This window comes from Dendropsophus ebraccatus, chromosome 7 (genome assembly GCF_027789765.1).
Source record: "Dendropsophus ebraccatus isolate aDenEbr1 chromosome 7, aDenEbr1.pat, whole genome shotgun sequence".
Classification (NCBI taxonomy): domain Eukaryota; kingdom Metazoa; phylum Chordata; class Amphibia; order Anura; family Hylidae; genus Dendropsophus; species Dendropsophus ebraccatus.
In genome coordinates this window covers 2,086,718-2,102,814 of record NC_091460.1, presented here as the reverse complement: position 1 = coordinate 2,102,814, position 16,097 = coordinate 2,086,718, and the positions used below count along the sequence as shown (strand labels likewise).

The 16,097-nt window shown below is 46.6% G+C and overlaps 1 protein-coding gene across 1 annotated transcript in view; it reads right to left on the bottom strand.

The window, feature by feature from the left end:
• The window catches only part of LOC138797201 (zinc finger protein 268-like), a 38,888-nt gene extending 23,375 nt beyond the window's left edge, over positions 1 to 15,513 (bottom strand). Inside the window, exons 1-3 of the mRNA XM_069977038.1 lie at positions 15,423 to 15,513; positions 15,151 to 15,238; positions 213 to 1,435 (exon numbers count right to left, since the gene is read on the bottom strand). Of these exons, the coding sequence (XP_069833139.1) occupies positions 213 to 1,435; positions 15,151 to 15,193 (1,266 nt within the window). The 5' untranslated portion in view covers positions 15,194 to 15,238; positions 15,423 to 15,513. The remainder of the gene's footprint in view (positions 1 to 212; positions 1,436 to 15,150; positions 15,239 to 15,422) is intronic.
• Positions 15,514 to 16,097: the final 584 nt, after the last annotated feature.

Below are 16,097 nucleotides of genomic sequence, written 5' to 3'. Positions count from 1 at the left end.
TCTTCTCTACATCCCCGGCGACTCTCCTGGATAATTTGGATGATCAGCAGATCCAGAATAATTTTCATGTGTTAAAATATTCTTTTTCTGTCTTAAAACATTTCTCACATTCTTAACAAGAAAACAGTTCCTTCTCTATTGTGATACGGAGTCTTTTCCTTCTAAAACTTCTTGCACCTAAAAGATTAAGATGGCTTCTCCCCTTCTCCCACATTCTGGACATGAATACAGCTTCTCTCATGCGTAGTAAGTTGGGATTTTTGTGTAAAACATTTCCCACAGTCAGAACATGAGTACGGCTTTTCTCCTGTGTGACATCTCCTATGTACAACAAGACTTGATTTGTCCGTGAAACACTTCCCACATTCTGAACATGAATATAGATTCTCTCCTGTGTGAATCTTCTCGTGTTTACCAAGACGCGATTTTGTTGTGAAACATTTTCCACATTCTGAACAGGCATACGGCTTTTCTCCTGTGTGACATCGCCCATGTGTGACCAGCAGTGTTTTTTTAATAAAGCATTTCCCACATTCAGAACATGAGTATGGTTTCTCTCCAGTGTGAATTCTCTCGTGAGTAACAAGATATGATTTCTTTGTAAAACATTTTTCACATTCGGTACATGAAAATGGCTTCTCCCCTGTGTGACTTCTTTTATGTGTCACAAGGTGTGATTTTATGGTAAAATATTTTCCACATTCTGAACAAGAATATGACTTTTCTCCTGTGTGACTTCTCTTATGTATAACAAGCTGTGAGTTACTTGTAAAACATTTTCCACATTCTGAACATGAATAAGGTTTCTCTCCGGTGTGAATTCTAGCATGAATTACAAGATTTGATTTGTTTGCAAAACCTTTTCCACATTCTGAACATGAATAGGGCTTCTCCCCCGTATGACTTCTTTCATGTGTAACAAGATTTGATTTATTTGCAAAACATTTCCCACATTCAGAACATGAATATGGCTTCTCTCCGGTGTGACTTCTCTCATGTTTAACAAGCTGTGCTTTATTTGTAAAGCACCTATCACATTCTGAACATGAATATGGCTTCTCTCCTGTGTGAATTCTTTCATGTGAAACAAGATTTGATCTACTTATAAAGCATTTCCCACATACGGAACATGAATAGGGCTTCTCTCCTGTGTGAATTCTTTTGTGTGCATAAAGACTTGAGCTTTTTGTAAACTGTTTTCCGCACTCATCACATTGATTAATTTCCCCTCCTCTGTGCTCCGTCCCTGTGGTCGCAGTGTGTGATTGGTCAGGAGAAGGTTCCTCATGGTCAGGAGGATTATATGATAGATCTGTAGTGTGACGTCCTGGATGTACAGTAAGGGGGAGGAGGGCTTCTCCTGAGGAGCGCTGCTCCGCACCGCCAGCTTCTTCCTTATAATACAGGGATAACATGGAGTTCTTGCTGGGATTTTCTGTTGAGATTAAATAATAATGATATTTATTTGTATATAATCACCACAGAATCGGCAGCTCTTTATTATTGTTAGTATTATTATTATTATTATACCATACAGGGGCTACACATTATAGCACTAAAAAATAAAAAAATAAACCTAAAAGTTACACACTAGGAGGACTGGGGGGGACACAAGAGCTTACACACAGTGGCGTAGCCCACGAGGCCCCCCCTTGCCACTGTACTGCCGTCCTCCCACTCCCTCTTGTGACCACAAGCAATGTTTTGCTTGCGATCCCAAGAGGGAGGCTGGGACGGGCCCGGCTGACTTGCAGCTCCCTGGCTCTGTCCCCGGCGGCACACACACCAGTGAGCTCTGTGTGCGCCGGGGAACTACTTCCGGAGCAGGGAGCGTCTCACTGATGTGTGTGCTGCATAGTTTTGCCGTGACTGTCCCGCTTCTGAGGAGACAGCCCCAGCAAAACCGTGTCCCGGGAGGCCCCGCCACGGGAAGCCCCGCCCCCTCCGGGTGGCATTGTTCATGTAAGCAGGGACAGGAGTGCTAGGAAACTATACAGGTGAGTATAGCGTTTTTTGTTTTAAATACAGATGATGGGTGTAGTGGTATGATGATGATGATGATGGAACAAGAGGATGATGGGGGGTGTAGTGGTATGATGATGGAACAAGAGGATTATGAGGATGTAGTGGTATGATGATGGAACAAGAGGATGATGGGGGGTGTAGTGGTATGATGATGGAACAAGAGGATTATGAGGATGTAGTGGTATGATGATGGAACAAGAGGATGATGAGGATGTAGTGGTATGATGATGGAACAAGAGGATGATGAGGATGTAGTGGTATGATGATGGAACAAAAGGATGATGAAGAGTGTAGTGGTATGATGATGAAGGAACAAGAGGATGATGAAGGGTGTAGTGGTATGATGGTAAAGGAACAAGAGGATGATGAGGATGTAGTGGTATGATGATGAAGGAACAAGAGGATGATGAGGGGTGTAGTGGTATGATGATGAAAGTCCAGGAGGAGGATGACGGGGTATTAGTATGATGATGGAGGAGGATGAAGGGGGTAGTAATATAAAGGTGGAGGAGCAGGAGGATGAAGGGGTAGTAGTATTATGATGGAGGTGGTTGTAGTATGATGATGATGGGCAGGAGGATGAAAGGGGTAGTAGTATAACACGGGGGGGGGGGCACCTATAAGGGGGATTACACGGGGGTGTTTACAATAGGGCATGTACTATAGTGGACCACACAGAGGGGGGCATATACTATAAGGGGGTCACATAGAGTCAGCCTAGCCACTAAATGAAGGTGTAAAGGGGCCAATACAGATGTGCAGTGTGTATAGAGATGAGGATGGTGACAGTGTGTGGAGCCTAATATGTCTGTCTGGCAGATTCTGTGGATTTGTGGCTCGGAGAAGTTCTCATAACGGCCCAGGACAGATGGAGAAGACGTCCCCTGTGAGTCACTTGATATAACTGCACTGTAATGTATATGGTGTACAGAGCGTGTGTAGGGCTGGGGCTACTTCTATATGACTATATAATATTTGTCTCTTGTATACTGGTATTATTGGTAATATTGGTCAGTATACAGGATTTGGTTAGTAACAGTATGGCGGTAATATGTATGGTGATATTTCCTATATACTGGTAATACTGGTCATATCTGTCTTGAGATATATATATACCAATAGCATCGAGAAAGGGGGGGCCCAAGTTGACCTCTTGCACCAGGGCCCAAGAGACATTAGCTACGCCCCTGCTTACACACTAGGAGGAAGGGGGGGACACAAGAGCTTACACACTAGGAGGACTGGGGGGGGGCAAGAGCTTACACACTAGGAGGACTGGGGGGGGGGGGCAAGAGCTTACACACTAGGAGGACTGGGGGGGGCAAGAGCTTACACACTAGGAGGACTAGGGGGGGACACAAGAGCTTACACACTAGGAGGACTGGGGGGGGCAAGAGCTTACACACTAGGAGGACTAGGGGGGGGACACAAGAGCTTACACACTAGGAGGACTAGGGGGGGGACACAAGAGCTTACACACTAGGAGGACTAGGGGGGGGACACAAGAGCTTACACACTAGGAGGAAGGGGGGGCACAAGAGCTTACACACTAGGAGGAGGACTGGGGGACACACAAGAGCTTACACACTAGGAGGAAGGGGGGGACACAAGAGCTTACACACTAGGAGGAAGGGGGGACACAAGAGCTTACACACTAGGAGGACTGTGGGGGGGACACAGGAGCTTACACACTAGGAGGACTGGGGGTGACACAAGAGCTTACACACTAGGACTGGGGGACACAAGAGCTTACACACTAGGAGGACTGTGGGGGGACACAAGAGCTTACACACTAGGAGGAGTGGGGGGGCACAAGAGCTTACACACTAGGAGGAGGACTGGGGGGGGGGACACAAGAGCTTACACACTAGGAGGACTGGGGGACACAGGAGCTTACACACTAGGAGGACTGGGGGGACACAAGAGCTTACACACTAGGAGGAAGGGGGGGCACAAGAGCTTACACACTAGGAGGAAGGGGGGGCACAAGAGCTTACACACTAGGAGGACTGGGGGGACACAAGAGCTTACACACTAGGAGGAGGACTGGGGGGGACACAAGAGCTTACACACTAGGAGGACTGGGGGGGACACAAGAGCTTACACACTAGGAGGACTGGGGGACACAGGAGCTTACACACTAGGATGCCTGGGGGAACACAGGAGCTTACACACTAGGAGGACTGGGGGGACACAGGAGCTTACACACTAGGAGGACTGGGGGGGACACAAGAGCTTACACACTAGGAGGACTGGGGGGGACATAAGAGCTTACACACTAGGAGGACTGAGGGGACACAAGAGCTTACACACTAGGATGGCTGGGGGAGACACAACAGCTTACACACTAGGAGGACTGGGGGGGGACACAAGAGCTTACACACTAGGAGGACTGGGGGAGACACAGGAGCTTACACACTAGGAGGAACAAAATTGGGGTACTTCTGCTGAGATATCAAGCAGTTGCAATAGTCTGTTGCGCTCTGCGACATATTCACAAAAAATAAAAAACTTCACTGAGATATATCACACAACTTTGTGTACAGTTTAAAATGCAGAAGGCTAGCGCGAAGGGACAAAGGAGCGGAAATGCTGGTGGGGGCACAAGGCGCGGTCAAGCCCATGGAGATACAATGCGTGCTGGTGAGGGGCAGCCAGCATTGCGCTCATGCAACATCCCTGTCTTCATCGGAGAGTTAAGCAGCAGGCGGGGTGCACCGGTGTTGAGGTCCGAGCAGCAGGAATAGGAGGTAAAATGCATAGCGGATAATGCCTCCAGTAAATTCTCTTCCAACCAGTCATCCACACAGTCCAGTCTCGTCGCTAGCCAAGAGTCTGGACTGCAGGAATCTCACTCTGACCCTCCTTCCTCCCGACCTGCCCAATGTTACCTACAGAGTCATCCTACCCTTGTCCACTCCCAAGAGCTCTTTTCAGGTCCTTTTCCGGAATTGGACTCCGTTGAAATACAGCAAGAATCCCAGGTGCTAGCTGAGGATTTTGTGCGTAGTGATGCCCAAACACTGGAACATCTGTCATCTGGTGATTTTGGTGGTGTGGACTGGCAATCTGCATCTGAAATCATGAACGATGATGATGAGACACAGTTGCCATCAACGGAGGCTGTTGAGATGTCCGGTGGGCAGGAGGAAGAGCAGAGTGAGGAAGTGGAAGAGGAGGTGTTGGACGACGAAGTGACCTACCCGACCTGGCCTGTCCAGCAGGGAAAGCGGTGGAGATGTGGGGGCCTGTGCAGCACCGCAAAAGGCAGCAAGAGTCAGGGGGATGGCCAGAGGCAGAGGACAATCGGTTCAGAGAAGTCAGGCCATAGCCGGCAGGGCCGAAGCTCTTCCCAGTAGCAGTCAGTCAAGCAAAGCTTCCCCATCGAGGGCACGTTCTTCTTTGATGTGGAGATTTTTTAACGCGTGCGCGGACGATCAACTGAGCACGGTTTGCACACTCTCCCATTTCAAATTGAGCAAGGGCTCTGAGAAGAGCAATCTGACCACCACAGGCATGCAGCCTCACTTGGAAGCCAAGCATTTGGTTGAGCGGGAGAGGGCATATGCTGGACAACCTGCCCCCGCCGTTGTTTTGTGTGCTGGCACTGCAGTCCAGACCACCAGCCAGGACACCTCTACATCTGCCTCTGCTTCGCCACTTTGGGACCTTCTCCTTCAGCCGCCCCTTCGCCTGCGTCCAGTCCTGTGCCTGCATCATCATGTGCCTTGTCCCATCATTTGTCAATATCCCACGGGTTTGATCGCGGTGGAAAACTCCTCAGCCGCTAGTTGGAAATGCTGCAGCACTGGCGTGGGGAGACGTCAGCAGGCCATGCTGAAGCTCATCAGCTTGAGCGATAAGAAGCACAGTCTCTTGTTTGACATGAGCACTCGCTGCAATTCCACAAATTATATGGTGCCCAGGGTGTGTGAGCAGCAAAGAGCTTTGATGGAATACCAGCTACAAAACCCGCCAACTCAGCTCCCTCAGTTTGCCAACCATGAGTGGCCATAGATGGCAGACATATGCGAAGTCTTGTCTGGTCAGTATCAGGTGAATATATTTGCACAATTTTGCGACTTTTTACTTAGATACATTTACTATGGCAGTGCTACATTTTAATGAATCAGTCACAAGATATTGGAATAAAATACACATCAATCCTCATTAGAATGGTTGCACACATTAGACTCTTTAATAAAAGAGCCCCAAGGTCTCCTCTTTTATTCCGGTAGAGGAAAGGACTCTCTGAATAAAGGGAACTGCTGCAGAACATGATAGAAATCTTCCCACCTAACGTCACTGGCGGTAGCGAGGAGAGTTCCCCAGAGTCTGAAAACTTCCAGCAGGTCCATCAGGGGAACATTCTCCAAGGTGGGGGACACTTATCAAAATGAACAGCCATTGGATTGAACCAGAGTTTGCTTCTCCACTGGTGGAAAGCAGCACAACATAAAGTGCCATTTCTGCTGAAGCTAATTACCTCCTCCTTCTCCTCCTCAACCACCGTATAAATGGGCCATTTAAAAAAATCTTTAAAGGCAGGACTACAACAGACACACACATTTTTTACAGGGCTCATCTCAAGAGCCATGCATATAATTTTTACGGGGCTTACCTCAAGGGCCATCCATAGACTTTTTGCAAGGGCATCAATATAATTTTTTAAAGGCTTATCTCAAGGGCCTAAAAAAAATAATGTTTGCAGGCCTCATAGCAAGGGTCTAAAAATTTGTTTGTTGGGCTCAGCTCAACGTCATTAAACTAAATTTTCGGAGGGCTCAACTCAAAGGCTTCCAAATAAATTTTTAGAGGGCTCACCTCAACAGCATCAAAATTAATTTTTGGAAGGTCTCAATTCCCACTTGTCTAACTCCATTTTTGGAGAGCTTACCTCAAGGGCTTTAAACTCAGTTTTGGAGGACTCACCTTTTTTGTCAATACTCATCCGAATTAGTATTGATAATTTTTGTGCCTTCTGGCTTTCCTGGATGCTGTACTTGAAAATTGGGCCTTGAAGGTAGAGGGAGTACCCTGGTTTGCCAAAGCTACCACACTTGCCCTCTCTTAGGTAGTCATTAAAGGATTTAAAGGTGTAATCATTCGAATTTCAGGTCCTCTTAAGAAAACGGTATTGTTACTACTTTGTCACTACCTCCAATAATTAGGTTCTCATGCACAATTGCATCAGGGTGTGGGGCAAAAACTGGGCAATATCCCTTTTGAATCAGAATCTTGCTATTTTAGGAGGATCATTGTGTTGTCCATCTCATATCGTTTTATTTCTGGATACAAACTTTTTGTGGGTGTCTTCTGGCTTCCTTGCATTAAGTAGCTGTTTGAAAGGCAGAATCTTCATTTTAAAATTCAAATCAGATTCAAGTCAAAATTTTCATTTATTTATTTATTTTTTATATCAAATCAACTAAAAAATCAAGGGCCTTAACTCCATTTTTGGCGCCCTAATCTTATTTTTGGTCACTGCTTTTTCTTATTCTTATGCCTTTAAGTGGAAGAACACACTGTTTATTAGGCAGGATCAACCAGGTCGGTAGGGGCAGTAGTAGTGGGTGGCTTTTCCATCAAATTCAATTTAAATTTCGATATCTTCTTTTTTTTTTTTTTTTTAAATATAGAGCGCCTAAAAAATTTGTATCCTGGTTTTCCAGAGCTACTGCACTTGCCCTCTCTTAGATACTCTATAAAGGATTTTAAGTGTGAACAATCAACTTCCAGGGTATCTTAGGACGACTGTATTGTTATCAGTTCTCCTGTAACTCCCAGAATTTTTGGAGGGCTCACCTCAATCAACGGCCTCAATTTCAATTCTGTTGCTTACAATTTGGCTTCCTGTCCATGTCAATGTAGAGGAGAGAAGGTTTCCTGGTGTTTTTTCCCACTTTACATAGAGGTTATATTGTGTGTGGAGTGTATTGTAGACAGGCTGTGATGGTGGCGTAATGCTGCGACTTTGGCATATTAGATGCAGCCAGGCATGCTTCCCCTGCTGTCCCAGTTGCATTTCAGAGATGTTGGCATCATTATCTGAATTACCATTGTGGACTTGTATCGTGGTAAATACTCGTGACGAAAGTATTTTAGGAGTGACCTTTAAAGTGACCTTTATTGGCCAACAAAAAATTGTTAGAGCTGTGAGCTTTCGGGATTCAAAAGATTCCTTCATCAGACAAGTTCACAAATGACTGACTTACAGAAACAGCGCAACATTATAGGAATGTTACAAACAAGAAGGGAAAGACATCTGTGAATGGGGGGGGGGAGCATATACATATATACATCACATAGATAGAAGCCAGGGCAATAAAAAGAACTTGTTGTAAATTAAAGCTTATTTAGAAGTCCAAGATTCTTGGTCAGTTAAGTCTTATCTGTGGAGGGTGTCCATATAGTGGGTCATACATCCTGGTGCCAGGTTTAGTCCATGTAGTGGGTCATACATCCGGTGTATTAGTCCATGTAGTGGGTCATACATCCCGGTGTATTAGTCCATGTAGTGGGTCATACATCCCGTGTATTAGTCCATGTAGTGGGTCATACATCCTGGTGTATTAGTCCATGTAGTGGGTCATATATCCCGGTGTATTAGTCCATGTAGTGGGTCATACATCCCGGTGTATTAGTCCATGTAGTGGGTCATACATCCCGTGTATTAGTCCATGTAGTGGGTCATACATCCTGGTGTATTAGTCCATATAGTGGGTCATACATCCTGGTGCCAGGTTTAGTCCATGTAGTGGGTCATACATCCCGGTGTATTAGTCCATGTAGTGGGTCATACATCCCGTGTATTAGTCCATGTAGTGGGTCATACATCCCGGTGTATTAGTCCATGTAGTGGGTCATACATCCTGGTGCCAGGTTTAGTCCATGTAGTGGGTCATACATCCCGGTGTATTAGTCCATGTAGTGGGTCATACATCCCGTGTATTAGTCCATGTAGTGGGTCATGAATCCCGTGTATTAGTCCATGTAGTGGGTCATACATCCCGTGTATTAGTCCATGTAGTGGGTCATGAATCCAGGTGCCAGGTTTAGTCCATGTAGTGGGTCATACATCCCGGTGTATTAGTCCATGTAGTGGGTCATACATCCCGTGTATTAGTCCATGTAGTGGGTCATACATCCAGGTGTATTAGTCCATGTAGTGAGTCATACATCCCGTATATTAGTCCATGTAGTGGGTCATACATCCCGGTGTATTAGTCCATGTAGTGGGTCATACATCCCAGTGTATTAGTCCATGTAGTGGGTCATACATCCCAGTGTATTAGTCCATGTAGTGGGTCATACATCCCGTGTATTAGTCCATGTAGTGGGTCATACATCCCGGTGTATTAGTCCATGTAGTGGGTCATACATCCCGGTGTATTAGTCCATGTAGTGGGTCATACATCCCGTGTATTAGTCCATGTAGTGGGTCATACATCCCGGTGTATTAGTCCATGTAGTGGGTCATACATCCCAGTGTATTAGTCCATGTAGTGGGTCATACATCCCAGTGTATTAGTCCATGTAGTGGGTCATACATCCCGGTGTATTAGTCCATGTAGTGGGTCATACATCCCGTGTATTAGTCCATGTAGTGGGTCATACATCCCGGTGTATTAGTCCATGTAGTGGGTCATACATCCCGGTGTATTAGTCCATGTAGTGGGTCATACATCCCGTGTATTAGTCCATGTAGTGGGTCATACATCCCGGTGTATTAGTCCATGTAGTGGGTCATACATCCCGGTGTATTAGTCCATGTAGTGGGTCATACATCCCAGGGTATTAGTCCATGTAGTGGGTCATACATCCCGGTGTATTAGTCCATGTAGTGGGTCATACATCCCGGTGTATTAGTCCATGTAGTGGGTCATACATCCCGGTGTATTAGTCCATGTAGTGGGTCATACATCCCGGTGTATTAGTCCATGTAGTGGGTCATACATCCCGGTGTATTAGTCCATGTAGTGGGTCATACATCCCGGTGTATTAGTCCATGTAGTGGGTCATACATCCCGGTGTATTAGTCCATGTAGTGGGTCATACATCCCGGGGTATTAGTCCATGTAGTGGGTCATACATCCCGGTGTATTAGTCCATGTAGTGGGTCATGCATCCCGGTGTATTAGTCCATGTAGTGGGTCATACATCCTGTGTATTAGTCCATGTAGTGGGTCATACATCCCGGTGTATTAGTCCATGTAGTGGGTCATACATCCCGGTGTATTAGTCCATGTAGTGGGTCATACATCCCGGTGTATTAGTCCATGTAGTGGGTCATACATCCCGGTGTATTAGTCCATGTAGTGGGTCATACATCCCGGTGTATTAGTCCATGTAGTGGGTCATACATCCCGGTGTATTAGTCCATGTAGTGGGTCATACATCCTGTGTATTAGTCCATGTAGTGGGTCATGCCTCCTGGTGTATTAGTCCATGTAGTGGGTCATACATACCGGTGTATTAGTCCATGTAGTGGGTCATACATACCGGTGTATTAGTCCATGTAGTGGGTCATACATCCCGGTGTATTAGTTCATGTAGTGGGTCATGCGTCCTGGTGTATTAGTCCATGTAGTGGGTCATACGTCCCGGTGTATTAGTCCACGTAGTGGGTCATGCGTCCTGGTGTATTAGTCCATGTGTAAGTGACTGGAAGGTTTCTATCACTGTGAATTCCCACACTTTCCTCTCTCTGACCTCTGAGCACCATAACCTTTAAATCTTGTTCTATGGCCCAGTCCTGATGTGGCCTACAGGGGTGTTGAGGCTTCTTTTTATTGTAAGTCTATGTAAGTTCATTCTAGTTTGTAATTTCTGTAAGTTTTATTTCCCCAATGTAAATCCCTGTGGGGCATCGTGTACACTTTATCATAGAGACCACATTGGAGGATGGACATGAGAAAGCATTGGTGATTGTATAGTCCCGTTGTGTATTGGGGATGTGGATTGTGTTTGTTTGTAGTATGTGGGGACATGTGCTGCATTCTCTGTTGTTGCAAGGGAAGGTGCCAGTCTCTGGTGTGGCAGGGGATGGTGCCAGTCTCTAGTGTGGCAGGGGATGGTGCCAGTCTCTGATGTGGCAGGGGAAGATGCCAGTCTCTGGTGTGGCAGGGGAAGGTGCCCGGCTCTGGTGTGGCAGGGGAAGGTGCCAGTCTCTAGTGTGGCAGGGGAAGGTGCCAGTCTCTGGTGTGGCAGGGGAAGGTGCCAGTCCCTGGTGTGGCAGGGGAAGATGCCAGTCTCTGGTGTGGCAGGGGAAGGTGCCAGTCTCTGGTGTGGCAGGGGAAGGTGCCAGTCTCTGGTGTGGCAGGGGAAGGTGCCAGTCCCTGGTGTGGCAGGGGAAGGTGCCGGTCCCTGGTGTGGCAGGGGAAGGTTCCGGTCTCTGGTGTGGCAGGGGGAGGTGTCGGTCTCTGGTGTGGCAGGGGAAGGTGCCAGTCTCTGGTGTGGCAGGGGAAGGTGCCAGTCCCTGGTGTGGCAGGGGAAGATGCCAGTGTCTGGTGTGGCAGGGGAAGGTGCCAGTCTCTGGTGTGGCAGGGGAAGGTGCCAGTCTCTGGTGTGGCAGGGGAAGGTGCCAGTCTCTGATGTGGCAGGGGAAGGTGCCAGTCTCTGGTGTGGCAGGGGAAGGTCCAGTCTCTGGTGTGGCAGGGGAAGGTGCCCGGCTCTGGTGTGGCAGGGGAAGGTGCCAGTCTCTGGTGTGGCAGGGGAAGGTGCCAGTCTCTGGTGTGGCAGGGGAAGGTGCTAGCCTCTGATGTGGCAGAGGAAGGTGCCAGTCTATGTTGTTGATGTCAGAGCGCTTTTTAACAAGGAGGTTTCTTAAATTTGGGGGGGTTTTAAATGAAAGAAGAGGTAATTCTGGGACAATCTTAGTCTGTTGTCCCTCTGGAATATTGGTTGTAGTTTAGCAGCAATCTTTTTTAGGATCTTCATATGAGGGTTATAGGTGACCACTAATGGTCCCCGGCTGTTCTCCTCCTTCTGCTTATATTCCAGGAGGCTTTGTCTTGGAATTCTTTTGGCTCTGTGGATCTGTTCATCAATGGTTATTGGGTGGTAGCCTTGTTTTAGGAATGTCTCTCTTAGAGATGATAGGTGATGTTCTCTATCATTATCATCGGAACCGATCCTGATGTATCTGAGGGCTTGGCTATGGATGATGGACATCTTTGTGTGGTTTGGATGAAAGCTGTTCCATTGTAGGTATGCTGGGTGGCCTGTAGGTTTCTTGTAGATGGAGGTTTGTATGGTGGTGTTCTCTATAGATATGGTTGTGTCCAGGAAATGGATTTTGAGTAGCTGAGTGTGAGTTTGATGGTGGGATGGAAGTTATTAAAGTTGCTGTGGAAGGTGAGCAGTTCCTCTTCAGATGCTGTCAAAATTATGAGTAAATCATCTATGTACCGGAAATATGCTAGAGGTCTGATCATACAAGTCATTAGGAACTCCTCCTCCAACTTGGCCATGAAAAGATTGACATATTTCCCTTTGTTGTTGATACATGGCTTTCCCAAAACAAAAATAGTTATGGTTAGAGGGGAACTCCAGGTAGAGGTTAAAAAAATGAAACTTTTGCAGAAGCATATAGCATTACTTACCTGTCTATCCTAGTTTTTATTTTTTTTAAAATTGTAATTTTTATTGAAAGTTTTTGTTTTATACAATACAGAATCAATGTGCAAATGGCAAATGACAGTTGTAAAATGGTCATGTACACAGAAACTTTGCATAAACATCAAAGAAAATACCCTACTAAGTCAAAGGGAGTTAGAGCTCAAAAGTAATAAAGGAACTCGAGTATCCCAGTTTTTAAACTACCAAAAATCCATTTGTTTTTTTGTTCTGTATTGTGTTTCTGTCCTTCCTGGTTGAGCAGTTCCCAGAATGCAATGCTTTCCCTCAGCTGACCATCACAGCCCCCACCCATCACAATCAGTAAAATTAGTGCTGCACCTGCTTCTGGCCATTCAGAAATGGTGGATCACTCAGGGGATTGGGGGATCCAGCCCCGCCTCCTGTGACATCACACCCTGCCCCCTGTCTGCATCATCAGCCTGTCCTCAGCAAACACACACAGGCATGGAAGATTTGTTTCCTAAGGTGCAGAAGGAGCAGAAGACAATGTGGATTGGCACACATGCCATTTTTTTTCACTTCCTGGATTTCTATCAGCTACCAGTGTGGCAGAACTGTACAGATACGGTAATACATTGTATAGACACATCTATATAACTTTTAATGTACTTTTAATAGAAAACAAGTTTTTCTTATCTGGAGTTCCCCTTTAAGCACAAACCTGATGATCTGTGTTGTTGGTTCCATGGCTTTGCTGTGTTTCTGAAGGAAGTGTTGGCAGGCAGCAATGCCATCCCCATGGGGGATGTTTGAATACAGAGATTCTACATCCATGGTGGCCAATATTGTGTCCCCTGGTAATGGGCCCAGGGCTGATAGTTTGTAGACAATGTCGGTGGTGTCCTGGACATAACTGGGTGTTTGCTTCACCAAAGGCTTTAAAATATTTTCAACCCAGCCAGTAATGGTTTCTGTTAGTGTCCCAATACCAGAGATGATTGGTCTCCCTGGATCACCTTCTTTATGTATTTTTGGTAGGATGTAGAAAGTCCCCATTTTGGGATTGTCCGGTACAAGGTTCAGTAGATTGGTAGATGTAGAGTTGGAGCTCCCTATGGCGTTTAAAAGTTCCTTAGTATATAGTTTGGTGGGGTCCTCCTGCAATGGCTTGTAGTATCTTCTGTCCTGGAGTTATCTCTTTGCTTCTTTGATATAATCAGACGTGTTCATAATCACTACAGCTCCTCCTTTATCTGCCGCTTTAATAGTGATATCTTTGTTAAGTTTTAGGGATTTTATAGCTTTCCTTTCCTCTGCACTGAGGTTATGTGTTTGGTTGTGTTGTTTATCCAAAATACCCAATAGTAATCCAGGCTTCCAAAGTATTTCTCTTGTTGAGCAAAATGTTGGTCCTTGTGTCGTCCTTGTGTTGTGTTGGTCCTTGCTGTAGACAACGTGGATGAGGTGGTTCCTTAGACGTTCAGATGTTCTGTAGCACAGTTTCTGTGTAAAGTAAGTATTGTACGGACACCGGTTGGGTTCTTGACCATCAGACCCTTGGGGATTAAATTATCCTTTTTGCATTGGGATTTTAAGAAGATGTCGCTGTTCAGTTGTGCCAGTTTCTTCAGTAGGTTCTTAAGATCCATTTGTGTTCGGTACATTGGGGTATCTTCCATTATGGTTTTTCTAACCATTATGAACTTGGAAACCTAAATTTGACCACGTGGAGGTCACCAAGTCACAAGCATTTTTTCCCATAGACTTTAATGGGGTTCGATACTCAATCCAATAGTCAAAAAATATTGCAGTCCGTTCTAATTGAATTTTGAGCTTTTGAAGATTTCACTACTCATCTCTGAGCAATATATGAAGAATATATGAGGTACCACTGTAAAAATACATATAAAAGCACAGCACATCTAATATCACTTCACATATTCATGAATAAAGACAAGGCCTTCCATATTCCTCACATTGATTTACCTTTCAGGAGTATGGATCATCCTCAGCAGGCACCCAGGCTGAGCTTACAGGCACACAGCTCACAAGCGCACATGGTACATGCTACGCGACACCCATATCGCATGGTCTTTTCTAAACTACTTGTTACTAGGCACAGATTTCCCCAGAAGGAAGTAGTTACAGGAAAACTCCGGAGAGGGGTCGGGGAGGATGAAAGAAGTAACATGCTCGCCTGTCGGCCTCCAGCACTGATGCCGATATCCTGCAGCTCCAGTCTTCCAGTCCCGGACGCTTCTAGGTTTGAGTCGAGACCTGGGACATGATGTGCCAGCTTGTCAGCAGCCAAGGCGGGAGCCCAATATCGCCATCAGCGCTGGAGTCGGGGAGGTGAAAACACATTACTTCTTTCATGCTCCCCCTCCCCGGCACTCTACCAAAAATCACCCCAGCCCAGAGTTCTCATCCTGTACACAGCTGCTTGGAATCACATAGGTGATCACATGTTGGGAAGTTGTTTGAAATGAGAGGGACAATGTAAAAAAGGTGTTAACTTCCCGGTATAACTCCATTATTACATACCTGCGGTACTGGCTTCTGCTAATTCTTCCTTCACAATCATCATTTCTTCTTCTTCATCCTCCACTTTAATAATGGTCAAAAAATTATCCTGATGGGACATATAGAACAATTCAGTACAATCCAGCAGACAGGAGGGAAAATCTAACACATCAACATAAGAAACCAGCAACATGTATCTATCAGCCTCATCACATCTATGAGTGCAGGAGCAACAACCACCAGCACCGGGGGGCGCTATAGAGATATAGTGCTATAGCATCAGCCTCATCTACCTGCTGATTGTCTGCTGGGACATTTCCCTCTGGACAGTCCTGGGAATACAGAGGACGGGGACACCTCTCTGGTGGATTCCTGTCACTGCCTCCATCTGTAGGGAACACACAGGAAGCCAATCCATTATACACTGCTACATGTCATCAGGAGGAGGAGGATGGGATGAGGATGGGAGGAGGATGGGAGGAGGAGGAGGAGGAGGAGGATGGGAGGAGGAGGGGGAGGATGGGACGAGGAGGATGGGAGGAGGAGGAGGAGGAAGAGGAGGAGGAGGATGGGAGGAGGAGGATGGGGGGAGGAGGAGGAGGAGGGGAGGAGGAGGAGGATGGGAGGGGGATGGGAGGAGGATGGGAGGAGGATGGGAGGAGGAGGAGGAGGATGGGAGGAGGAGGAGGATGGGAGGAAGAGGAGGATGGGAGGAAGAGGAGGGAGATGGGAGGAGGAAAAGAAGGATGGGAGGAGGAGAATGGGGGGAAGGAGGAGGAGGAGAATGGGGGGAAGGAGGAGGAGGAGAATGGGGGGAAGGAGGAGTAGGAGGATGGGAGGAGGAGGAGGAGGATGGGAGGAGGAAGAGGAGGAGGATGGGAGGAGGAGGAGGATGGGAGGAGGAGGAAGATGGGAGACGGATGGGAGGAGGAGGATGGGAGGAGGAGGAGGATGGGAGGAGGAGGAGG